General features: G+C 36.4%; 1 protein-coding gene across 1 annotated transcript; it reads right to left on the bottom strand.

Annotated features, from left to right (window-relative positions):
* Positions 1-12,230: 12,230 nt before the first annotated feature.
* LOC107872247 (protein MIZU-KUSSEI 1) lies at positions 12,231-14,598 on the bottom strand. The gene has a single exon (XM_016719011.2). It carries the CDS (start codon positions 13,768-13,770, stop codon positions 12,910-12,912), a length of 861 nt encoding a protein of 286 aa, XP_016574497.1. The 5' UTR covers positions 13,771-14,598; the 3' UTR covers positions 12,231-12,909.
* Between the last annotated feature and the right edge of the window lie 7,040 nt (positions 14,599-21,638).

The raw sequence follows: 21,638 nt of genomic DNA, 5'->3' as shown, positions 1-21,638 counted from the left end.
TTAATAACATTTTATTAAAACTATAATTTTTTATTATTAGTATATTTTCATCTTTAATTTAATATTTAAATAAATAATATTTAGATATATTATATAACTTAAATTCGCCCTCAGCTTTATAATATATATACATACCCGCGCGATTTTTTTCGTATAAGGCTGACCCACCTAATTAATAAATCTTCAATATTGCTCTTTTTCCGTAATGACAAAAGAAATTAGATGTCATTTTCATCTTTGAGCCGAAAATAATGAAAAAATAATAGTGAAAAGTCATTTAAAGATCATATTTGTACAGTTTTGAATAGTTAAAGGTTATATTTGTGTACTGTCAAAGTTTAGGGTCATATTTATGTATTATGCCCTTAGATTTTAAGCTGGACGCGCCTAGTTTTGCGTGTTGAACACGCATTTTTCCACGTAGGATCGAGGTCATATTTGTGCGGTTTTGAATAGTTAAAGGTCATAATTGTGCATTGTCAAAGTTTAAAGTCAAAGTTATAATTTGGTGTCAAGTTTAAGGTCTTATTTATGTATTAACTCTTTAGATAACTATAGACTGTGAATATCATTGAAATCTGTGTAAATGAAGTTATTTATTGACAAAAATGAATTTTAAGTTTCTTTATTTATATGTATCCATATCTTATTTGTCATAAAATAAGACTCTTCTCCTTTTGCAAAAAATTATTTTATGGAGCTCAGTGTACAACGTGATTCGTTATAGTAAATCCTTGAGTTTATTCAATAAGATCTTCCTCACTCATTGACTAATTGAGCAAGATTTCAATATATGATTTTTTCCTGATTTGTTTTTTTAGGGTGCTCTTGATAGTTATTGGAATATAGTACGGATGTCCAATTTGCAGAATGATGAATTGTTCCGATAATGAGCTTTACAGGTCAATATTAGTGTTCTCAAGATATTCAAAGATCAGTTGTAAGAATAATTTATATAGTGCGAATTAAAAGATGGTTGATATATCTTGCGGCTGCTTTTATGTAGTGGTATGGTATTGTAGGAGTATCAGTTATGGATGATGTGATTAATGTTGTCAAATGCAAGTGTATATATGGAGATAGTTTATCTCAATGAAATCTTTCATTTCTCAATAATGATACAAAACTAATTGCAGGAAGAGTTTTTACGATTTTTCAGGGATACTATTTTAATGATTACTTATATAAGAATTGTCGGCGCATAGCGCGGGTATGTATACTAGTTTCATCCTAATAAAATAGACTATCTTGTAGAATAACATGATATGAAAATATCTTCACGTGCAAACAAAATACTTTCTTGAGATCAAACGTCATATAAATAAAAGGAAAGCACAAGCAGAGACCTCAAAGGAGCAGTTGGAATCCAAAAATAAGAGTTTGAGCTTCAATCAATTAATTGGAAGAAGCTTATCATTAGAAGATGTAAACAAGCTATGGTTTCTTCGAATAAACCATGTAGTTTGGTGCAAATGTATTTTCTCAATTTCAGAATGGAGTTTGAAGGGCCAAAGTTCGATTTTAAGTGGCACGGCAGCAGAAGAATTCTATGCAAGGAGGCGACCTCTAGGAAGCCACCAATGGATCCTCCAGGTAAAATCTTAGGATGTCAAAGATTCATAAAAACCTTTCAATGGATACAATTCAAGAAGGAAGATTCATTGATAGAACAGAGTCAAAGAATTTACACAAGCACACCACTCTATCCTAATACTAATTTGTCACCATTTCTTGTGAAGGATAAGCACTAGAGAAGTTTTAACTTTTTAGATTTTCTTTTCTATACAACCATATTTTCTTATATCTATAATTCAATTACCCAAAGTTAAGGTAGGCCAATGCAAAACAAAAATTTCTCAGAAACAGTACTCTTCCAGCACTTGACAACAAGCCTTTTACATTCTGACACCACTTTGGTCCCGCCGGCTCTGCTCTTTGCTTTGGCGCGCTATGGGATCGTAGCTTATTGTGAAATGACTGTGAGTAAGACATGTAATTAGGAGTATGACAAACTAGAAAAACAAACACAATGGGACTATTTTCTTACAATGCTTGCATCTCGGGTTGGTGTCTATTGTCATTAGTCATTGAACGACGAGCTCATTGAGATCGAACAGCAGCCTGCGCGCTGATGAGAGCCTTCATGCTGTGAAGATTTGCAGCAGCTCTTTTTCGGACAAGGAAACCCCTTACCAGAGCATGCAATTTCATGAGTCCTTTAAGAGCTCTAAGTGCTTTTCTGTCCTGCAAAAAATAACAGCATAAATCAGATCTTGCACATGAACCAATATCAAATCACTTTTCTATAATGAAACAAACGTAACGTAAAACAAAAGCAAAGAAAGAACTATAGTACTTTTCTTGGGTAAATCAGCAGTTCAGTATATTGAGGACCAAACTAATACTAGTTGGATTTAAAAGTGAAAAGTGCAAGGAAACTTCAACATCACTCCAAAGACCAACAACATACCCAATGTATTTCTATTATATAAAAGAGGTGGTTTCGACCACTTCTTATGCAATTACCAAAAAACCTCTCTACTCCCACTTAATTATATATCATATCCCAATATATAATAATTCCATTGTTTCATTATAATGATTTAAATATTGAATATATTTTATTAATTTATATTAATTAACTATAACTACATATTGAAAGTAAAAAAATTTTATTTATTTAATTGGCTATTATGTTCAAAACAAATTTGTTACCACAAATCACAATAATTAATAACTTAAAATATTTAAAAGACATATAGAAATTTTATTGACTCTCATTATCTATAATCTATAATCTATAATATATTAAAAGTGTGAAGGACCTTAGAAATATTGTTTGAACTTTTTGCCCTTCATTAAAAGTCTTTGCTTTAGACAAAATCATCTTTTCACTATTTTTTTCTAATATTTAAGAGTTAAAAATTAATTAAATATATATATGGTAAAACCTTTTCTTATTAGAAGTCATCACAATTAATGATTTTTCCTAATATTTAAGTGTTAAAAATTAATTAAATATATTTATGATAAAACTTTTCCTTATTAGAGTCCTTAAATATATGGTAAGAGATTCTGAATTTATTCAATTCACCGTGTGTTTGATGTTCTCAATATGATCATGGAGAAGTTTTCTCTCAGACAATAGCAAGGGGAAAAGAAGGTATAATCAACTTTGGTTGCAAACTAGAATATGCATTACCCTCTATTTTACTTTTTTTTTATATACGATTTTTGGCCCACAGCACGCTCGAACCCCGGGCCTACCCCCAAAACCGTCAACTATAGCATACTGATTTGGCCTGAAAATGTCCTGTTTGCGCCATTTCGCCCGTTTGTCAACCCAAATGGCCACGAAAAATTAAACGAACCACACTGGAATGATCCCCAACCTCCTTGGCATGCCTCGGTCGATTTTTCAACCACAGCACGCCCGGACCCCGGGCCTACCTCCGAAACCGTGGGCTATAGCACACTGATTTGGCCGGAAAATACCCCGTTCTCGCTGTTTTGCCCGTTTGTCCACCCAAATGACCACGAAAAATTAAACGGACCACACTAGGATGATCCGCAACTTCCCTGGCACGCCCCAGGCAATTTTCGGCCCATAGTATGCCCGGACCACGGGCCCAGCCCCAAAAACGTGGGCTATAGCACACCGATTTGGCCCGAAAATGCCCTGTTCGCGCTGTTTCGCCCGTTTGTCCACCCAAACAGCCATAAAAAATTAAACGGTCCACACTGGGACGATCTCCAACCTCCATGGCATGCCCTAGTCGATTTTCGGCCTGCAACACACCCGGACCCTGGGCCTACCCCCAAAATCGTTGGCTATAGCACACCGATTTACCCCAAAAATGCCCCATTCGCACCGTTTCACTCGTTTGTTAACCCAAATAGCCACGAAAAATTAAACAGACCATACTGGGATGATCCCCAACCTCCCTAGCAGGCCCCAGTGAATTTTTGACCCACAGCACACCCGAACCCCGGGTCTACCCTAAAACCATGGGCTATAGCACACTAATTTAGCCCGAAAATGGTCCATTCGCGACGTGTCGCCCGTTTGTCCACCCAAATGGCAACAATAAATTAACGGACCACACTGGGATGATTTCCAACCTCACTGGCACGCCCCGATCAATTTTTGACCTATAACACGCTCGAACCTAGGGCCCACCCCCAAAACAGTGGGCTATAACACACTGATTTGGCTCGAAAATGCCCCGTTTGACCGCCAAAATTGCCCAAAAAACACAAAGGTCCAAACTAGACCGCTCCCCAGCCTGTTTGGGGTAGCCCGATCAATTTGTGACCAAAATAATGCCCAGAACCAGGCACACCCTAAAAATCGTGGGTTATAGCACACCGATTTGGCTTGAACATGCCCCATTCATGTCGTTTCATCCGTTTGACCACCCAAATGGCCCCGCACACCCAAAGGGACACACTGGGATACTTTTTGACCTCCCTGGAAAGACCCGGTCAATTTTGGGCCAACAGTACGCCCAGACCTCAAGCCCATCTACAAAATCGTGGGCTATAGCACACCGATTTAGCCCAAAAATGCCCCGTTCATTCCGTTTCCTCGTTTGACTACCTAAACCACCCAAAAACTATAAAGGTCTACACTAGGTCGCTCCCCAGCCTGTTTAGAGAAGCTCGATTGATTTTTAGCCAAAATCACGCCCGACCTCTAGGCCCACACCAAAACCCGTGGGATATAGAACACTGATTTGGCCTGAAAATGCCTTGTTCATGCCGTTTCTTCTGTTTGACAAATCAAATGGCCTCGCCCACCGAAACGGACCATACTGGGATGCTCTTCAACCTCTCTGGCATGACTCGGTCGATTTTAAGCCTATGACATGTCCGGATCATGGGCCCACCTATGAAACCGTGGGCTGTAAGCACACCGATTTGGTCCAAAAATGGCCCGTTTGCACCGTTTCCCCTGTTTGACCACCCAAAATGCCCAAAAAAACACAAAGGCCACATTAGGCCGCTCCCTAGCCAGTTTGGGGTAGCCCGATCTATTTTTGGCCAAAATCACGCTCAGATCCCGGGCCTACCTACAGAACCATGGGCTATAGCACACTGATTTAGTTGAAAATGCTCTATTCGCGCCGTTTCCCCCGTTGACCACCCAAACCACCTAAAAAATGACAAAGGTCCACACTAGGCCGCTTTGGCCCAAAAATGCCCCGTTCGCATCGTTTTCCCTATTTGATCACCTAAATGGCCTCAACCATGCAAACGGATCATACTGGGACGCTCCTTAACCCCTCTGGCATGACCTGGTTAATTTTGGGCCCATGAAATGCCTGCACCCCGAGCCCATCCACTGAACCGTGGGCTATAGCACACCAATTTAGGCCGAAAATGCCTCATTTGCACCTTTTCCCCCGTTTCACCACCTAAAAAACCACAAAAGTCCACACTAGGCCACTCCCCAACTTGTTTGGTGCAGCCCGATCGATTTTTTACCAAATCACGCTTGGAACCTGGGCCCACCCCCAAAACCAAGGGCTATAGCACACCGATTTAGCCCAAAAATGCCTCATTCGTATCGTTTTACACGTTTGACCACCCAAATGAACCATACTGGGATGCTCCCCAGCCTCCCAGGCATGACTTGGTCGATTTTGGGCCCACAGAACGTCCGAACCCTGGGCCCACCCACAAAACCATGGGCTATAGCACATCGATTTGGCCTAAAAATGCCCCGTTCGCGCCGTTACTCCCGTTTGACCGCCCAAAAAACAACAAAGGTCCACATTAGGCCGCCCCCAACCTGTTTGGGGAAGCTCGATCGATTTTTGGCCAAAATCACTCCCAACCCCCGATCCCAACCCAAAAAATCGTGGGCTATAGCAACACCAATTTGGCCCGAAAATGCCCCATTCGTGCCATTTTCCCCCATTGACCTCCCAAACCGCCCAAAAAACCATAAAGGTCCACACTAGGCCGCTCTTCAGCCTGTTTAGGGTAGCCCGATTAATTTTTTGCTAAAATCACACCAGCTCCTGAGCCCACCCAAAAAATCGTGGGCTATAGCACACCGATTTGGCCTGATAATGCTCTGTTTGTGCCGTTTCCCCTGTTTGACCATACAAATGGTCCCACCCACCCAAGTAGACCTCACTTGGACCTTCTCCAACCTCCCTAAAATGAACCGGTCGAATTTGGTACCACAGCACGCTCGAACCACGGGCCCACCCACAAAACCATGGGCTATAGCACACCAATTTATCTAAAAAATGCCCCATTCACGCTGTTTCCCCGTTTGACTATACAAATGGCCCCGTCCACCCTAATGGACCACACTGGGATGCTCTCCAACCTTTTTGGCATGACCCGATCGATTTTGGGCCCACAGTACGCCCGGACCCCAGGCCCACCCATGGAACCGTGGGTTATAGCACATCAATTTTGCTCAATAATAACCGTTCACGCTGTTTCCCTCGTTTGACAACCTAAACCGCCAAAAAACCACAAAGGTCCACACTAGGATGCTCACCAGCCTATTTGGGGCAACCATATCAATTTTTGGCAAAAATCATCACTGGTTGTTGGGCCCACCCTAAATACCGTGGGCAATAGCACACCGATTTGGCCAAAAAATGCACCGTTCGTGCTGTTTCACCCGTTTGACCACCCAAATGGCCCCGACCATCCAAACGAACCATATTGAGATGGTCCTCGGCCTTTCTCGCATAACTCGATCGATTTTGGGCCTACAGAATGCCCAGACCCCGGCCCACCCACGGAACCGAGGGCTATAACACACCGATTTGGCTCAAAAATACCCTATTTGTGTCCCCCGTTTGACTATCCAAATGGCCCCGCCTACCCAAACGGACTACACTTATACGTTCCCTAACCTCCCTAGTACGACTCGGTCGATTTTGGGCCTTCTGCATACCCGAACCATGGGCCTACCCACGGAATCGTGGGCTATAGCACATCGATTTGGCCAGAAAATGCCTCATTCGCGTTGTTTCCCCTATTTGACCACCCACCCCACCCAAAAACCACAAAAGTCCACACTAGGCCTCTCCCTAGACTGTTTGGGGCAGCCTGGTCAATTTTTGGCCAAAATAACGCCTGGCCCTCGGGCCCACCCCAAAAATCATGGGTTATAGCACACCGATGATGCCCAAAAATCGTGGGCTATAGTACACTAATTTGTCTTGAAAATGCCCCGTTTGTGCCGTTTCACATGTTTGACCACCCAAATAGCGCCGCCCATCCAAACGGACTACACTGGGACACTCTCCATCTCTCTGGCATGACCTGGTTAATTTTGGACCCATATCACGACTAGACCCCGAGCCCACCCACAGAATCATGGGCTATAGTACACTAATTTTTCTTTAAAATGCCTCGTTCACACTGTTTGTCCCATTTGACAACCCAAATAGCCCCGCCCACCCAAACGGACCAAACTGGGAAGCTTCCCAACCTCCCTGGCAAGGCTTGGTCGATTTTGGGCCTACAAAATGCTCGAATCCTAGGCCAACCTACGGAACCATGGGCTATAGCACACCGATTTAGCCCGAAAATGCCTTATTCGCGTCATTCCTCATTTGACCACCCAAATGGCCTCGCCTACCCAAACAGACCACATTGGGATGCTCCCCAACCTCTCTGGCACGACCTGATCGATTTTGGGCCTACGCCACGCCCGCACCCCTTGCCTACCCATGGAACCGTGGACTGTAGCACACTGATTTGGCCACAAAAATGACCTGTTCGCGTCGTTTCCCCCGTTTGACCACCCAAACCGCCCACAAAACCATAAAGGTCCACACTAGGCCACTCCCCAACCTGTTTGGGCCAGCCCAATGAATTTTTGGCTAAAATCACGCCCGGATATCTAGCCCACCCAAGGAACCATGGGCTATAGCACATCAATTTGGCCCGAAAATACCTCGTTCGCGTCGTTTCCCCCGTTTGACCACTCAAATCGCCCCAAAAAACACAAAGGTCCATACTAGGCCGCTCCTTAACCTTGTTGGGGAGCCCAGTTATTTTTTGCGTAAATCAAGCTCGGCTCTTAGGCCCACCCCCAAAAACATGGGCTATAGTACATTGATTTGGCGAAAAAATACCCCGTTCGCGCTGTTTGACTTCCCAAATGGATTCGCCCACCTAAACGAACCACACGGGGATGCTCCCCAATCTCTCTGGCATGACCCGGTAGATTTTAGGCCCATAGCACACCCGAACCCCGGGCCCACCCACAAAACCATAAGCTAAGCACGCCGATTTAGCCCGATTCCCCGTTCCTGCTGTTTAGTTCGTTTGACCACCCAAAAGTCCCCGCCCACCTAAACATACCATATTGGGATGCTCTTCAACCTTCCTAGCATGACCCAGTTGATTTTAGGACAACGGCATGTTCGAACCCCGGGCCCACCCATAGAATCATGGGCTATAGCACACCGATTTGGCCCAAAAATGCCCCATTCGCACCATTTCCCCCGTTTGACCACCCAAACCACCCAAAAAACAACAAAGGTTCACACTAGGCCGCATCCCAACCTATTTGGGGAAGCTCGGTCAATTTTTAGACAAAATTACACTCGTATCCTAGGATCACCCATGGAACCGTGGGCTATAGCACACCGATTTGGCGAGAAAACCATTCATGCCGTTTCACTCGTTTGACTACCCAAATGGCTCCGCCCATCCAAATGGACCATCCTGGACACTCACCAACTTCCTTAGCATGACCCGATTGATTTTAGGCCCACTGCATGCTCGAACCCTGGGCCCATACACGAAATTATGGGCTATAACACACTGATTTGGCCTAAAAATGCCCGTTCGCGTCGTTTCCCTTGTGTGACCAACCAAATGGCCCTGCTCACCCAAACGGACCACACTGGGACGCTCCCCAACCTCCCTAGCATGACCCGATCGATTTTGGATCGATAGCACGCCCGAACCCCAGGCCCACCTACGAAACTGTGGGCTATAGCACACCCATTTAGCCCGAAAATGCCTCATTTTGCATCGTTTCCCCCGTTTGACCACCTAAACCGCCCAAAAAACCACAAAGGTCTACCCTAGGCCAATCCCTATCCTTTTTGGGGCTGCTCGATTGATTTTTGGCCAAAATTACCCCCGGCCCTCGGGCCTACCCCAAAAATCATGGGCTATAGCACATCGATTTGGCTCGAAAATACCCCGATCGCTCCGTTTAACTTGTTTGACCACCTAAATGGCGCCACCCACCCAAACGAACCACACTAGGATGCTCCCCAACCTCCCAGGCATGCTCTGATCGATTTTGGGCCTACAACACGCCCGAACCTTAGGCCCACCGATGGAACCGTGGGCTATAGCACACCAATTTGGCTCAAAAATGCTTTGTTCCCGCTGTTTCTCTCGTTTGACCACCAAAATAGCCCTGCCCACCCAAACGGACTAGACTAGAATGCTTCTCAACCTCTCTGGCACGACCTGATCAATTTTGTTCCTATAGCATGCCTGAATCCCGAGCTCACCTACGGAACCGTGGGTTATAGCACACCGATTTGGCTCAAAAATATCCTGTTTGCGCTGTTTCCCCTATTTGATCACCCAAACTGCCCTAAAAAACACAAAGGTCCACACTAGGCTGCTCCCAACCTGTTTGGGGAAGCCTGGTCAATTTTTGAACAAAATCACGCCTGGCTTACAGGCCCATCCCAAATATCATGGGCTATAGCACACCCATTTGGCTCAAAAATACCCTGTTCGCGCTTTTCCCCCGTTTGACCACCCAAACTGCCCAAAAAATCACGAAGGTCCACACGAGGCAGCTCCCCAACCTGTTTGGTGGAGTTCTTTCAATTTTTGGCAAAAATAACGTCCGGCTCCCAAGTCCATCCAAAAAACCGTGGGCTATAGCACACTAATTTGGCCCAAAAATACCCCGTTCGCGCCCGTTTGACCACCCAAATGGCCCCGCCTACCAAAACGGACCACATTGGAATGCTCCCTAACCTCTCTGGCATGACCCATTTGATTATGGGCCAACAGCACGCCCGGACCCCGGGCCTACCCACGGAACAGTGGGCTATAGCATAGCGATTTGACTCGAAAATGTCTCATTCACGCCGTTTTCCCCGTTTGATCACCAAATGGCCCGGCACCCAAACGGACCATATTGGGACGCTGCCCAATCTCCTTAACATGACCCGATCAATTTTGAGCCCACAACATGCCCGGGCCCACCCACAGAACCGTGGGTTATAGCATACAAATTTGGCTCGAAAATGCCTCGTTCGCGCTGTTTCCCCCATTTGACCACCCAAACCACCCAAAAATCCACAAAGGTCTACACTAGGCCGCTTTTCAGCCTGTTTGAGACAGTCCGATCGATTTTTGACCAAAATAACGCTTGGCCCCTAGGCCCACCCCAAAAATCATGGGTTATAGCACATCAATTTGGCCCAAAAATATCCCATTCGCACCGTTTCCCCCGTTTGACCACCCAAAACACCAAAAAAAACCACCAAGGTCCATACTAGGCCACTCCCCAGCCTATTTGGGGCAGCCCGGTCAATTTTTTGCCAAAATCACATATGGACCCTAGGCCCACCCCAAAAACTGTGGGCTATAGCACTTCAATTTGATTCAAAAATGCCCTGTTCGCGCCGTTTTGCCCTTTTGACCACCCAAATGGCCCCGCCTACCCAAACGGACCACACTGGAATGCTTCCCAACCTCCCTAGCATGACCCAAATTATTTTAGGCCCATATCACGCCCGCACCCTGGGCCCACCTACGAAATCATGGACTATAGCACACCGATTTGACCTGAAAATGCCCCATTTGCGCCGTTTACCCCGTTTGACCACCCAAATGGCTCGCCCATCCAAACGGACCGTATTGGGATGCTCCCCAACCTCCCTGGCACGACTTGATCGACTTGTAAGACCGGTATAAAATTCTCATTTTATAAAACTAAATTTCAAATGTTAAATTCGACATTCGCATCCACCTTACTATGCTATTTTGATCTTCAAATTGTTTACTTTTCATCACTTTTTTGGCTACCGAAGAATGAACATTGCGTATCAAATTGGGAAAAAGTGTTGATTGAATGGGATATAAGCTCTTTTTCAGAAAATTGGCTGGCAGTTTGTCCTCATAGATCTCGAAAAATACGCAAATTCAAAAAGAAAATCGCCTCAAACAAACATTCGAGCGCAAAATTATAAAGATTTAAAGTTTCATCAATTTACAACTAATTTTTTCTGTCTCCTTTCACTCCTTATTTTTGTTATCCTTTTTATCTTACTTTTTTTTTTATTTACTAGTCATACATACGTGTTTTGTACGTATGTCTTGTGTTACTAAATAAAATTGCAAAGAAAATCTTTTTTAATAGAAATTAATGACTTAACACCAATTGTCGGATATTACCTAACTATATGTGTCCCAATATTTTTAGCATAAACTTGTAATTAACTTTTTGTTGTTGCTTCAATCATTATATGTATACATTTTCTTTGCTTTGCTTGTAATAGGTTTAAACCCCACATATATTATGATTAATAATTAATTTTCCACTTTTTCTTCACCAATAACATGGATTAATTAGAAGGAAATAATTTTGTTAAGACCAGTACTTATTGGTCGAATCATGATAAATACACATGATAAATGTATGTGTAAAATAAATTTATTAAAATTGCAACAAATTTATTAATTAATTACTATTTAAGAACATAATCATGTTTGAATTAATCATTTTAAGAAGCAACCTTAACGGTATAATTCTTTTCTTCTGAAGTCAACACAATTAAACATCTTTTTCCATCATTTTAGCGTAAAAGGAGGATTGAGAATTTAAACATTATCGATTTAATTTTAGAATTGTGCTAGAAAAGAGTAAATTTAAAATCTTTTTGCAAACCCGATCGACATCTCATTAATAATAGACGAACTTTATTCATTCCTTCACAACCCTCAATGATGAAATCAATCTATACTCAAGGAGAGAAAAGGAAAAATTAAGAACAAAGCTTCATGCAAATATACATAAGAGAAAACTTACACAAAAAGTGCAAACATAACTAAAAGAAAAAGATAATATATATATATATATATATATATATATAAAATCAAAACAAAATACTCAAAGAAAACATTATAAAACATATTAATCATTTCCCATTTCTCTTCTTTAGTTTCCATATCTAATTTTTTTCTTCTATCTTCTTCTTTTTACCCTAAAAAAAATAGTCTGGTTCACTAAAATTCCTATCATGAGCAGGGTTTGAGAAGAATCAAACCATTAGGATTTAATTTATTGTATGCATACAGCCTTATTATAGATTTCTAAAAGAGGCTATTTTCACGGCTTGAACCGTGACCACCCAGTGATCACGTGACATCAATTTTTATTGATTACTCCGAGACTCCGTTTCAAATTTTACTAATGGTGGACAAACTCTATTCATCCCATCATAAAGTAAATTAAAAAGAGAAAATGAAGATGAAAGCATCCATATGATCATGCAATATACATACATATAGAAAACTTAACCCAAAAAAAGTACAAAAATCACTAAAAGAAAAACATTACATATACCTAATTAAACACACTATATATATAAAATCAAAACAAAATACTCAAAAAAAAAATATACATAAAACACTATCATTTCACCTTTATCTCTTCTTTAATTCCCATATCAAATTTCTTTCTTCTACCTTCTTTTTTTCATATCCTATTTTGAAAAAAAAAAAAAAAAAGTCGGGTTCACTAAAGCTCCTGCCTGACAAGGGTTTATCGTACGCATGGAGCCTTACCTGACATCTCTGCAAGAGGCTATTAGTTTCCACGGCTCGAACCCATGACCACCTGATCACGTGGCAACAGCTCTATCAGTTACTCTGAGGATCCCTTCATATCCTGAGGAGAAAAATACTGAGTTCAGGTCCTCCATTACCATCAGGATTCATCATATAAAAAGCTTCTGAGTCACGACTCCCTACAACTCTTTCAAACTTTGCTCTCATATACAACAACTCCCCTTCTGTCCCCTCACTGTTTTTCCTACCATCAGTCACCACTGGTATAACTCCAGCCCCAACAGACACACTTTGCACTGTACTCAACACATGCCAGTCTGATTCTGTACATTCTCTCAATGTAGCATATCCACACTTCCTCCCATTACAGTACATCGTCCACATTGGCTCTTCAAACAGTCCCACACTACGCCTCCGTCCTGATGCTCCTGCTGGTGCTGTTTTCTCACATTCTAACGCGATCCTAACAAGGCCAGAGGACATTTCTTTAACTAAAGATGAAGTAGATATCGCTAGCTCGATGAGAAGAACAGGATCAGACTTGGGATCATCTTGTACTGCGAAGCTAACATGGCCTCTGCGATGACCAAATAAAGTTCCAGTGACTTTCCGGCCCAGTGATGGAGTGAATGAGAACTGCGAAGGGATGTTGAGCCATCGACAAGTAGGGAGTACTACTGCAGGGAATGAGATGATGCTGATAAGTGATCTGAGGAGAGATGAAACTCCAATACGAGTTTTGGTTCGATTGAGATTGTTTGATCCATTTTTTGGAACGAGAGATTTATCGTCAGGTGAATAATCACGACTGGCTGAAGAATAAGAACGTGGATAAGTAATGTTGTTGTTGTTATTAGCTGGGATGATTTTCTTGGAGCTTTTGCAACTGCTTGTTCTTGGAAGAGCAGCAAAAGGTTGTTGTTGTGGTGGTGGTGGTGGTTGTCCTTGTTTCATTGTATGTGAGAACAAAGAACAAAGGAACAAACAAAAATGAGACAAAAGTGGAATTCTATATAGGGTTTGTAGGTAGTGATCGAAAAAGGATCAAGAATCAAGAATATGGGAGTAGTAGTAACTTGTTTTCTACTACTACTCCAAATTCAAAATGGTGGGGGTTGGGGTGAGGGGGTGGGGTGGGGGGGGGGGGTGGGGGGGGGGGGTGGGGGGTACTCAACTCTTAAGAAAAGAAGAGAAGTTTTGGACTAGTGAGAAAAAGATTGTCATGGGCATGTGTATTTTAGCTATGATCAAAAGACAAGTTACCAAGAAAAGGGGCAAAAAGAAACAAAGAAAAAAAAAACAATGATTTTTAAGGGTTAGGTAGGGTGATCTTTTTTCTTTTTTTTTCTCAAGTTCTTTGTGTTATATAAAGGTATTAATGAATATCAAAATAGAAAAAGACAACAATGAAAATTAAATTCACACTTATTTATACTTAGAGAACTCCACTAATACTATTAAGCTAAGAGCCTTTGTAATATTGAAGATGGTTTTGCTAATGACAAGCAAAATGAAACATAGTGTTGGAGGTGGTTTCACCCACAAGAAGCAAAAATGAAAAAGAAAATAGTGAGAATTTAACACACACTTATTATTAAGATTAAGATTAAGATTAAGATGCTTTTTGCTAAGAAAAAGGCAAAGTGGAAAAGTAATAGGGTTTTTTTAGTTGTTAATAGTATCAAAAAATTCTAGAGGGGGACAAGGTGATGATGAATGTTTTGAATGTGGCTAAAAAAAATAATAAAGAGAAAACTATGGAGGTTTGTGCTGTTTGTTGAAATGATTGTTATCATTTCTTTGCATTCATGCCCTCTCCTATTTATATACAAAAAAAAAAAAAAAAATTTTTTGTTTTTTGTATTTTTTTTTTTTTTAATTTATTTCACCTACTTTTTTTTATTTCGTTTCAAAAAGAATGAAAGGTTCGCTTTTTTGCGACTATTTAGTTTCAACTTTCTGTATGACATATTTAAAACCACAAAATTAAAGAATGTTTTGGTATTTGACATACTCCCTTCATCTCATATTAATTGATTACCTTACTAAATCAACAAAACATTAATTAAAATTTTCTTATATTATCCTTGCTATTAACTCTTTCGGAAAGTGTCCACACTTATTTAAGGTTCCCAAAAAGTTTTTTTAAGGGTCAGATTGGTAACATTACCTTTTTATTTATAATTTCTTGTCATGTGTGTAAAAAAAAAATGATCAACTAATATTAGATGGAGGAAGTATCTTTAATTAAGACCACATGCCCCAAAAATTTATATTTTTTTAAACTATCAAAATAAGTTAAATAAATTGATTTTTTTTTGTTTTTTATTAAAAAAAAAAAAGGGATAAGGAGAGGTGATAATATAGTGGTCCTGCAGAGCATGATTAAAGAATACACGTGCATGCATTTGTTTGATGGGAGATTTAAACAAGCGTGATTCTAATAGAATGGATCTTGATTGATGAATAGACGGTTAGGATTGGCCGGTGAAAAATAGATGTCGATGGATGAGTATTTTCTGGTATAACCATCTGACAAGGGTGGCTCGGTAAGGTTAATGAAACGTTTGTTTTAGGCCTCAAAATTTTAAGGATAAAAAAAAATTAATAATAAATTTCATGATTTCAATTTTATTTGAAATAATAATGAAGAATGTGAAATGCGTTTAAAAAATTATCTTAAAAAATACAAAAACAAGAGATACCTAATTTTTACTAGAAATATTTAAAACTTCGAATTAAACAACTCAAATTTCATATTAATAATTAATATTTTAACAACAACATCCAAATTAATTTATTGCAAATAAATGGTTAACATCTTATTAACTAAAATATCCAAGTTAATGTATTGCAAATAAATGTTTAACATTTTATTAACTAGAATGAATCTTTCTTTTATTAAAAGTCATACTATATGTGAAGTTAAACGTTATGTGTTCCTTATCCTTAAACGTATATTTATATATCATAGGCCTCTTGTTTAAGTTTGACTTTTAGCCACTAATTTTATCGAGACGGTCCTACCCTCTTATATTCGAAAGGGTCCAAGTCAAATTTGTGTCGTACAAAGCTAAGACGGTCAGGATTAGCTATGAAAAATACCGATGAGTTCTTTTTGGTACAACCATATAGTATCCTGAGTGGTTCAACTAAGTCAAATTTATCTAGTAGAAAGCTAAGACGGTCAGGATTGACGGATGAAAAATAGATATGGATCGATGAATATTTTTCAGTAAAACAGTTTAATATTCGAAATGGTCCAACCGTTAAAATGGATTGGGAGGTCTTAACGGTTCGTTTCAAAAGAAAATTATTTTTTTAAACTCAAATTTAAAATATCTAATTAAATATCAAGCATGAATATTAAATATCAAAATGCATGAATATTCATGCAATACATATGGATGACACAAACAAACACGTCTCTTATTATATTATTATATTATATGATCATATATTTAATACTTTACGATATCTGGGCCAACTATTGTTGCAAATCAAATAACGGATGACTTATACATTACAATTTCATAGTGGTGATTTGGTTTGATATGAAGTTGATTTTTAACGTTGTTTAATGAAGTATTATAATTTTATTTGGGGTTATTTGATCACTATGTGTTTGGTATTGATATCAAAACCTTGAATAATTTGAATTTGTCCCTCATACAACTTTATGAATCTAATAATTTAATTTCTTTGTTATTTATAACATTTCATAACAAAAAAAAAAAAAAAGATTGCAACATTATATATAGCGTTAAATTCATCTGAATTTTATTGTTTTGATACAAAAGGATGATGCATCTGAGCTGACAAAATGGATGAGCGAAAGGTGTCAGCCGATTCATGACAAATATTACTTCGAATAAGTTTTATTCCAATCCTCGATTCACAATATATCGTTATAAATCGATCAAACTTTCTCTCACCAAAATAAATTTACCTATAAAAATTCACTAAAATGTGAACTAATAATTTTGAATATATAATAAGTTGAGGCTCATTGAACCAATGAAATAATGAAAAAACAACATAAATTTCGATAATTTGGAGTTTAGTTACAGAATATTCTGATATTTTGCATAATTACTGAAATTTTGATTTTGGGTATGTCCAGATATCAAACGAAGATGTATTTTTTCTTTGTGAAGATACATAATCAGCTTTCAATATATTTTTTTTGATTTTGTGTCTGTCGGGATACATAATACATCCAACGAAGATATATTTTTCCTTCATAAAAATACATAATTAGTTTTCAATAGTTTTTTTCAATTTTGGGTCTGTTGAGATACATAATTAGTTCCCGATATATCCAACGAAGATACATAATTAGTTGAAATTTTTGTATAGTGAAAATTTGTGTAAATATGATAAGTTAAGGTGCATGTTTATTTTAATTTTTGGAATTTATTATATAAGACAAAAATTTTAATTTTTTAAATTTATTTTTTTGGGACGGTTCCAAACAAAGGTTTATTATTTAGGATAATGAAGCTAATTAAATTGGTGGCCTAACCTCAATCGGACGGTCAAGATTAAAGTTGACCTTCTTTAATCTTGACACGTGTGCTCTTTAATTACCAATCAAAAATTAATTAATCTTAATTTCCATAAGCATGTGGCATCTACCTTTGCATCACCATCTTTGTTTCTATCTACATTTAAAAAAAAAAGATATTAATATTTATTTGCATAATAATAGTATAAAGAATTTATACATTACTAGTTACTAATCACGGGCCCAACAAATATTTTTTAAAAATTTATTTTAATTATTGTAATTTATAATATTATTTTAGAATATATAATATATTATTTTTTTTTTAGATATTTTAAGTTATTAACTATTGTAATGTATAATATGTTTTATGTAATTTTCAAATAATATATATCCCTCTCGTTGTCCAAACTTTTGTGTCATTGATAGTCAATTACATTTTAAAAATAATTTACGTTTAAATTATTGTGATGTCTAATATTTTTTTCTTCTATTCTAATTTAAGTATCATAATGCTTAGATAACTATAATAATTAATTATGGGTGATATAGTAAAGTTACGATTGAAGCAGCAAAGCAAACATGTATTAATGACTCACAACAACTAATTAGAAGTAATGTAACAAAATTACTATAAAAAATACTTGTGAATTTTTTTTGAAGTGGACCTTGTATAAGACGTCAAGTTAATTTAAAACATTAAGAGTTAATTTATCATTTTATATCTATTTTACCTTTTTTTATCAAATATTATTAATTGACAAAATACGTAAATGGTCATAATAATTAATTAAGAGTGACATAGTAAAATCACGATTGAAACAACGAAGCAGACATGTATAAATAGAAGTGATATAAAAAAATTACTATACAAAATTACTTGCGCGAAAAAAATTAAATGGGCCTCATAGAAAACGTCAAGTAAATTTAATATTAAATATTATTAATTTTTTAATACTTAGATGACTTTATAATAATTTTTTAATACTAATTTTTTAGTATTTAGATGACTTATAATAATTGACTATGGGTGATATATTCAAATTATGGGTGAAGCAGCTGAAGTAAACATATCATTAGTATTTATTTTACTTTTTTTATTATATATTATTAATTTTCTAATACATAAATAACTTATAATAATTAATTAGAGATGACATAATAAAATCACAGAGGAAGCAGCTTATGAAATAAGCAGGAGAAGCAGACATATTGCCGGAGATAATTGAAGCAGTTGAAGCAGAATGTCATAAATGCCTATTTTACCTTTTTATTAAATATTATTAATTTTTAATATGTGAATAAAATATAATAATTAATTAGGGGTGATATAATAAAATCAAGTACTAATTAAAAGTGAAATAGAAAAATATCAATAAAAAATATTTGTAATATTTTTTTTTAAGTGGACCTCATATAAGCCGTCAAGTTCATTTAAAATATCAATAGTTAATTTATCATTTCATATTATTTTTTACCTTTTCGATCAAATATTATTATTTTTTAATACTCAGATGACACATAATAATTAATTAAGAGCTATATTTAATGAAGCTACGATTGAATCAGCTGAAGCAAACACGTTATAAATGTTTATTTTACTTTTTTATTAAATATTATTAATTTTTTAATACATAAATGACCTATAATAATTAATTAGAGGTAATATAGTAAAATCATGGAGCAAGCAACTGAAGAAGTTGGCAGGAGAAGCAGGTTGACGGAGAGCTGCCTGCTTCTCCTGCCCTTCCCCTCTTATTAGAGAGTAATTTAATGCTGAATTATCAAAAAATCATGTTAAATACGAGAGTACTTTTTTAGCTTCATAATGATTATTAAATTAAGGATTACTAAGATTGTTGAGATTTTGGTATATCTACTAAAAATAACTTTTAAAAATAATGTATATTTTTTGCGTCTTGAATAGCAAATTCACAAAGTGATTTTAATAATTTGCTATTTTATGTGATTTTGAAAGTAAAAAATAACCAACATGGGTTCTGATGTAACCCTGAGACTGTTTCACACTTAATCAGAGGTCTCGAGCTTGAGATATCACCCTAGAATGGCTCTGTCGTGCGCGATCCGAATTAAATGAGACTCTAATGCAGATACCGAATATCTGGTGGGAAAAAGAAAGAAAAAAATTAAAAGGTTATGAAAAAGGAAGAAGTTGTAGAATTGGTCCATTTTTAATTTTTTGACATAATTTTGTTCCTTCACCTTTATACTTTTTTGTTTATTCCACATTTTAAATATTAATATGTTAAACAAACAAAGTTATAGCACAATCATTAGGATATTCTAATCCACTTATTGAATTGTCCAATTTTAGAATTTTCAAAGATAAAAATATTATTATCTTGGACCAAAAAAAAAAGTTATTTGCTAATAAAATATTTTTGTCATGTTTTTTACACGAGGAATTTTATATTTCATTTTGTAATAATAAATAAAATTTGGATTATTTGTATTGATGTACTACAGGGAATATTTTTTTTTAAAAAAGGAATCAATATAATAAAGTTGGCATGCAACCATTATAAGAGAATTATTATTAAATTAGTGAATAATTATATTGAATGCTTCGTCATTTGTGTGACTAATCAAGTAATGATTAGACTAATGCATGCTAATCCTTAATTTAGAAAATAATTAGTTAACTAAAGACTGATGTGTACTTAAAAAGAAAGAGTGACCACAAAAATAAAATTGTTTATTCGGTGTTATTTTTTCTAAAAAAAATATTTATAAAAAATATAAGGTCAATCTAATATGTAATAATAAAAGGTGGCACTCATAAGATTAAAATTAATAATAATTAAATCATCTAAATGACATAAATTGTGTGTTTAGTTGATAAAGATGACATATAAATTTTAATTTGGAATCCACAAGTAATATAGTAAGTTCCATACTTGAATGTAGTTATTCACCAACACCAACATATCCATTATATTTAAATTTAATTATTTAATATTTAATATTTATTTATTAAATTATCGAAATTCGCTTCAACTAGGCCTATTAAGGGCATAACACGCTTCATACCAAGAAGTTGATCATTTTCAATATCAAATAAGTGCCTCGAGTTTGAGTTTTATGCATATATGACAATATAGAATTAGTATATAGACAATATCAGATGCCATGTATACGAAATTAATATATGCAAAATACGAGGTGTTACAATATCGAACATCTGAATGTTGACCAAAAAAATAAGTGGTCATTGTACAACCACAAAAATTATTTCAAACACAATAAATAAAATAATTTTAAAAAGCAAGCAAATTATATTATCTTATTCAATTCTTGATAGGTCTAAGCCTTATCAAATTTTGCAACTAATTGTGAAGAAAGTCATCATTTGACTTGATAAAACATAACTTAATCTAAGGTAATAACCAAATATTAATAATGTCATATAAAGATTTAAAGAGTCTTAATTCTAAATTGCCATAAAAAAAAACACAAAACTATTCTAATTCCATTGAATTTTCAGCATCATTTCCCACTTCAGATGTTATCAGCTTCTGACTTGTATTATCTGGTATCCTGCAAAATATATAAAATCAAAAAAATATTAATTTGCACTTAAATTTGTCTTTCATATACAAAAATAATAAAGATCCCTCAATCTCTAATAATTAAGTCGTCTTTATGAAATTATTGCGAATTATATTGATTTATTCAAACTCAATCGAAGTCATATTAAAAAGGGGAAAAAAAAAAAATTCTGTTTAAGAGAGAAAATCTATTAATAAAAATTTAGGGAAAAAAGTAAATAAAAATAATGCAATTAAATTTAAAATGTAATTAAAATTTATAATTATTACCCTAAACACAAGGAAGTGTCTGGCTCAATTGGATCCTTCTTCAAAGCCAATTTACGTTTGAGCTCCTTAATCTGAATAAATAAAAAAAATATTTTTAATATTTTAGTAAATAAAAAGGTAATAATTATAGTAAATTTGGAAAAATAATTATAAAACACAATTGCAATATTAGAATACTTCTTCATGCATCATTTGGTTTTCTTCAGTAATGATTTCCTCCTGCCAAAAAATTAAAGGAAAAAAGAAATTTTTAGTCAACAAAGGATGATCAGTTAAATATCCTTCAGAAAAAAAAATTATAAAGAAAAGAAAGTTACATCAATTAATAATCTAAATAAAAGGGGAATTTTAACACAATATTAATTTTTATATATACCTTCAACCTTGATTTTTCAATTTTCCCGAGCACATCTTGATTCTAAAATATAAAGAAAAAAAATTAAATAAAGACTAATAAAATACTTCTTTATTTATTC

Source organism: Capsicum annuum, unplaced genomic scaffold (assembly GCF_002878395.1).
Source record: "Capsicum annuum cultivar UCD-10X-F1 unplaced genomic scaffold, UCD10Xv1.1 ctg4427, whole genome shotgun sequence".
Lineage (NCBI taxonomy): Eukaryota > Viridiplantae > Streptophyta > Magnoliopsida > Solanales > Solanaceae > Capsicum > Capsicum annuum.
Note: the sequence above shows the minus strand (reverse complement) of the source record. Positions and strands in the feature narration are given on the sequence as shown.

Coding starts and splice junctions, on each gene's coding strand:
- LOC107872247 (XM_016719011.2), bottom strand. CDS start 13,770: ATGAAACAAGGACAACCACCACCACCACCACAACAACAACCTTTTGCT.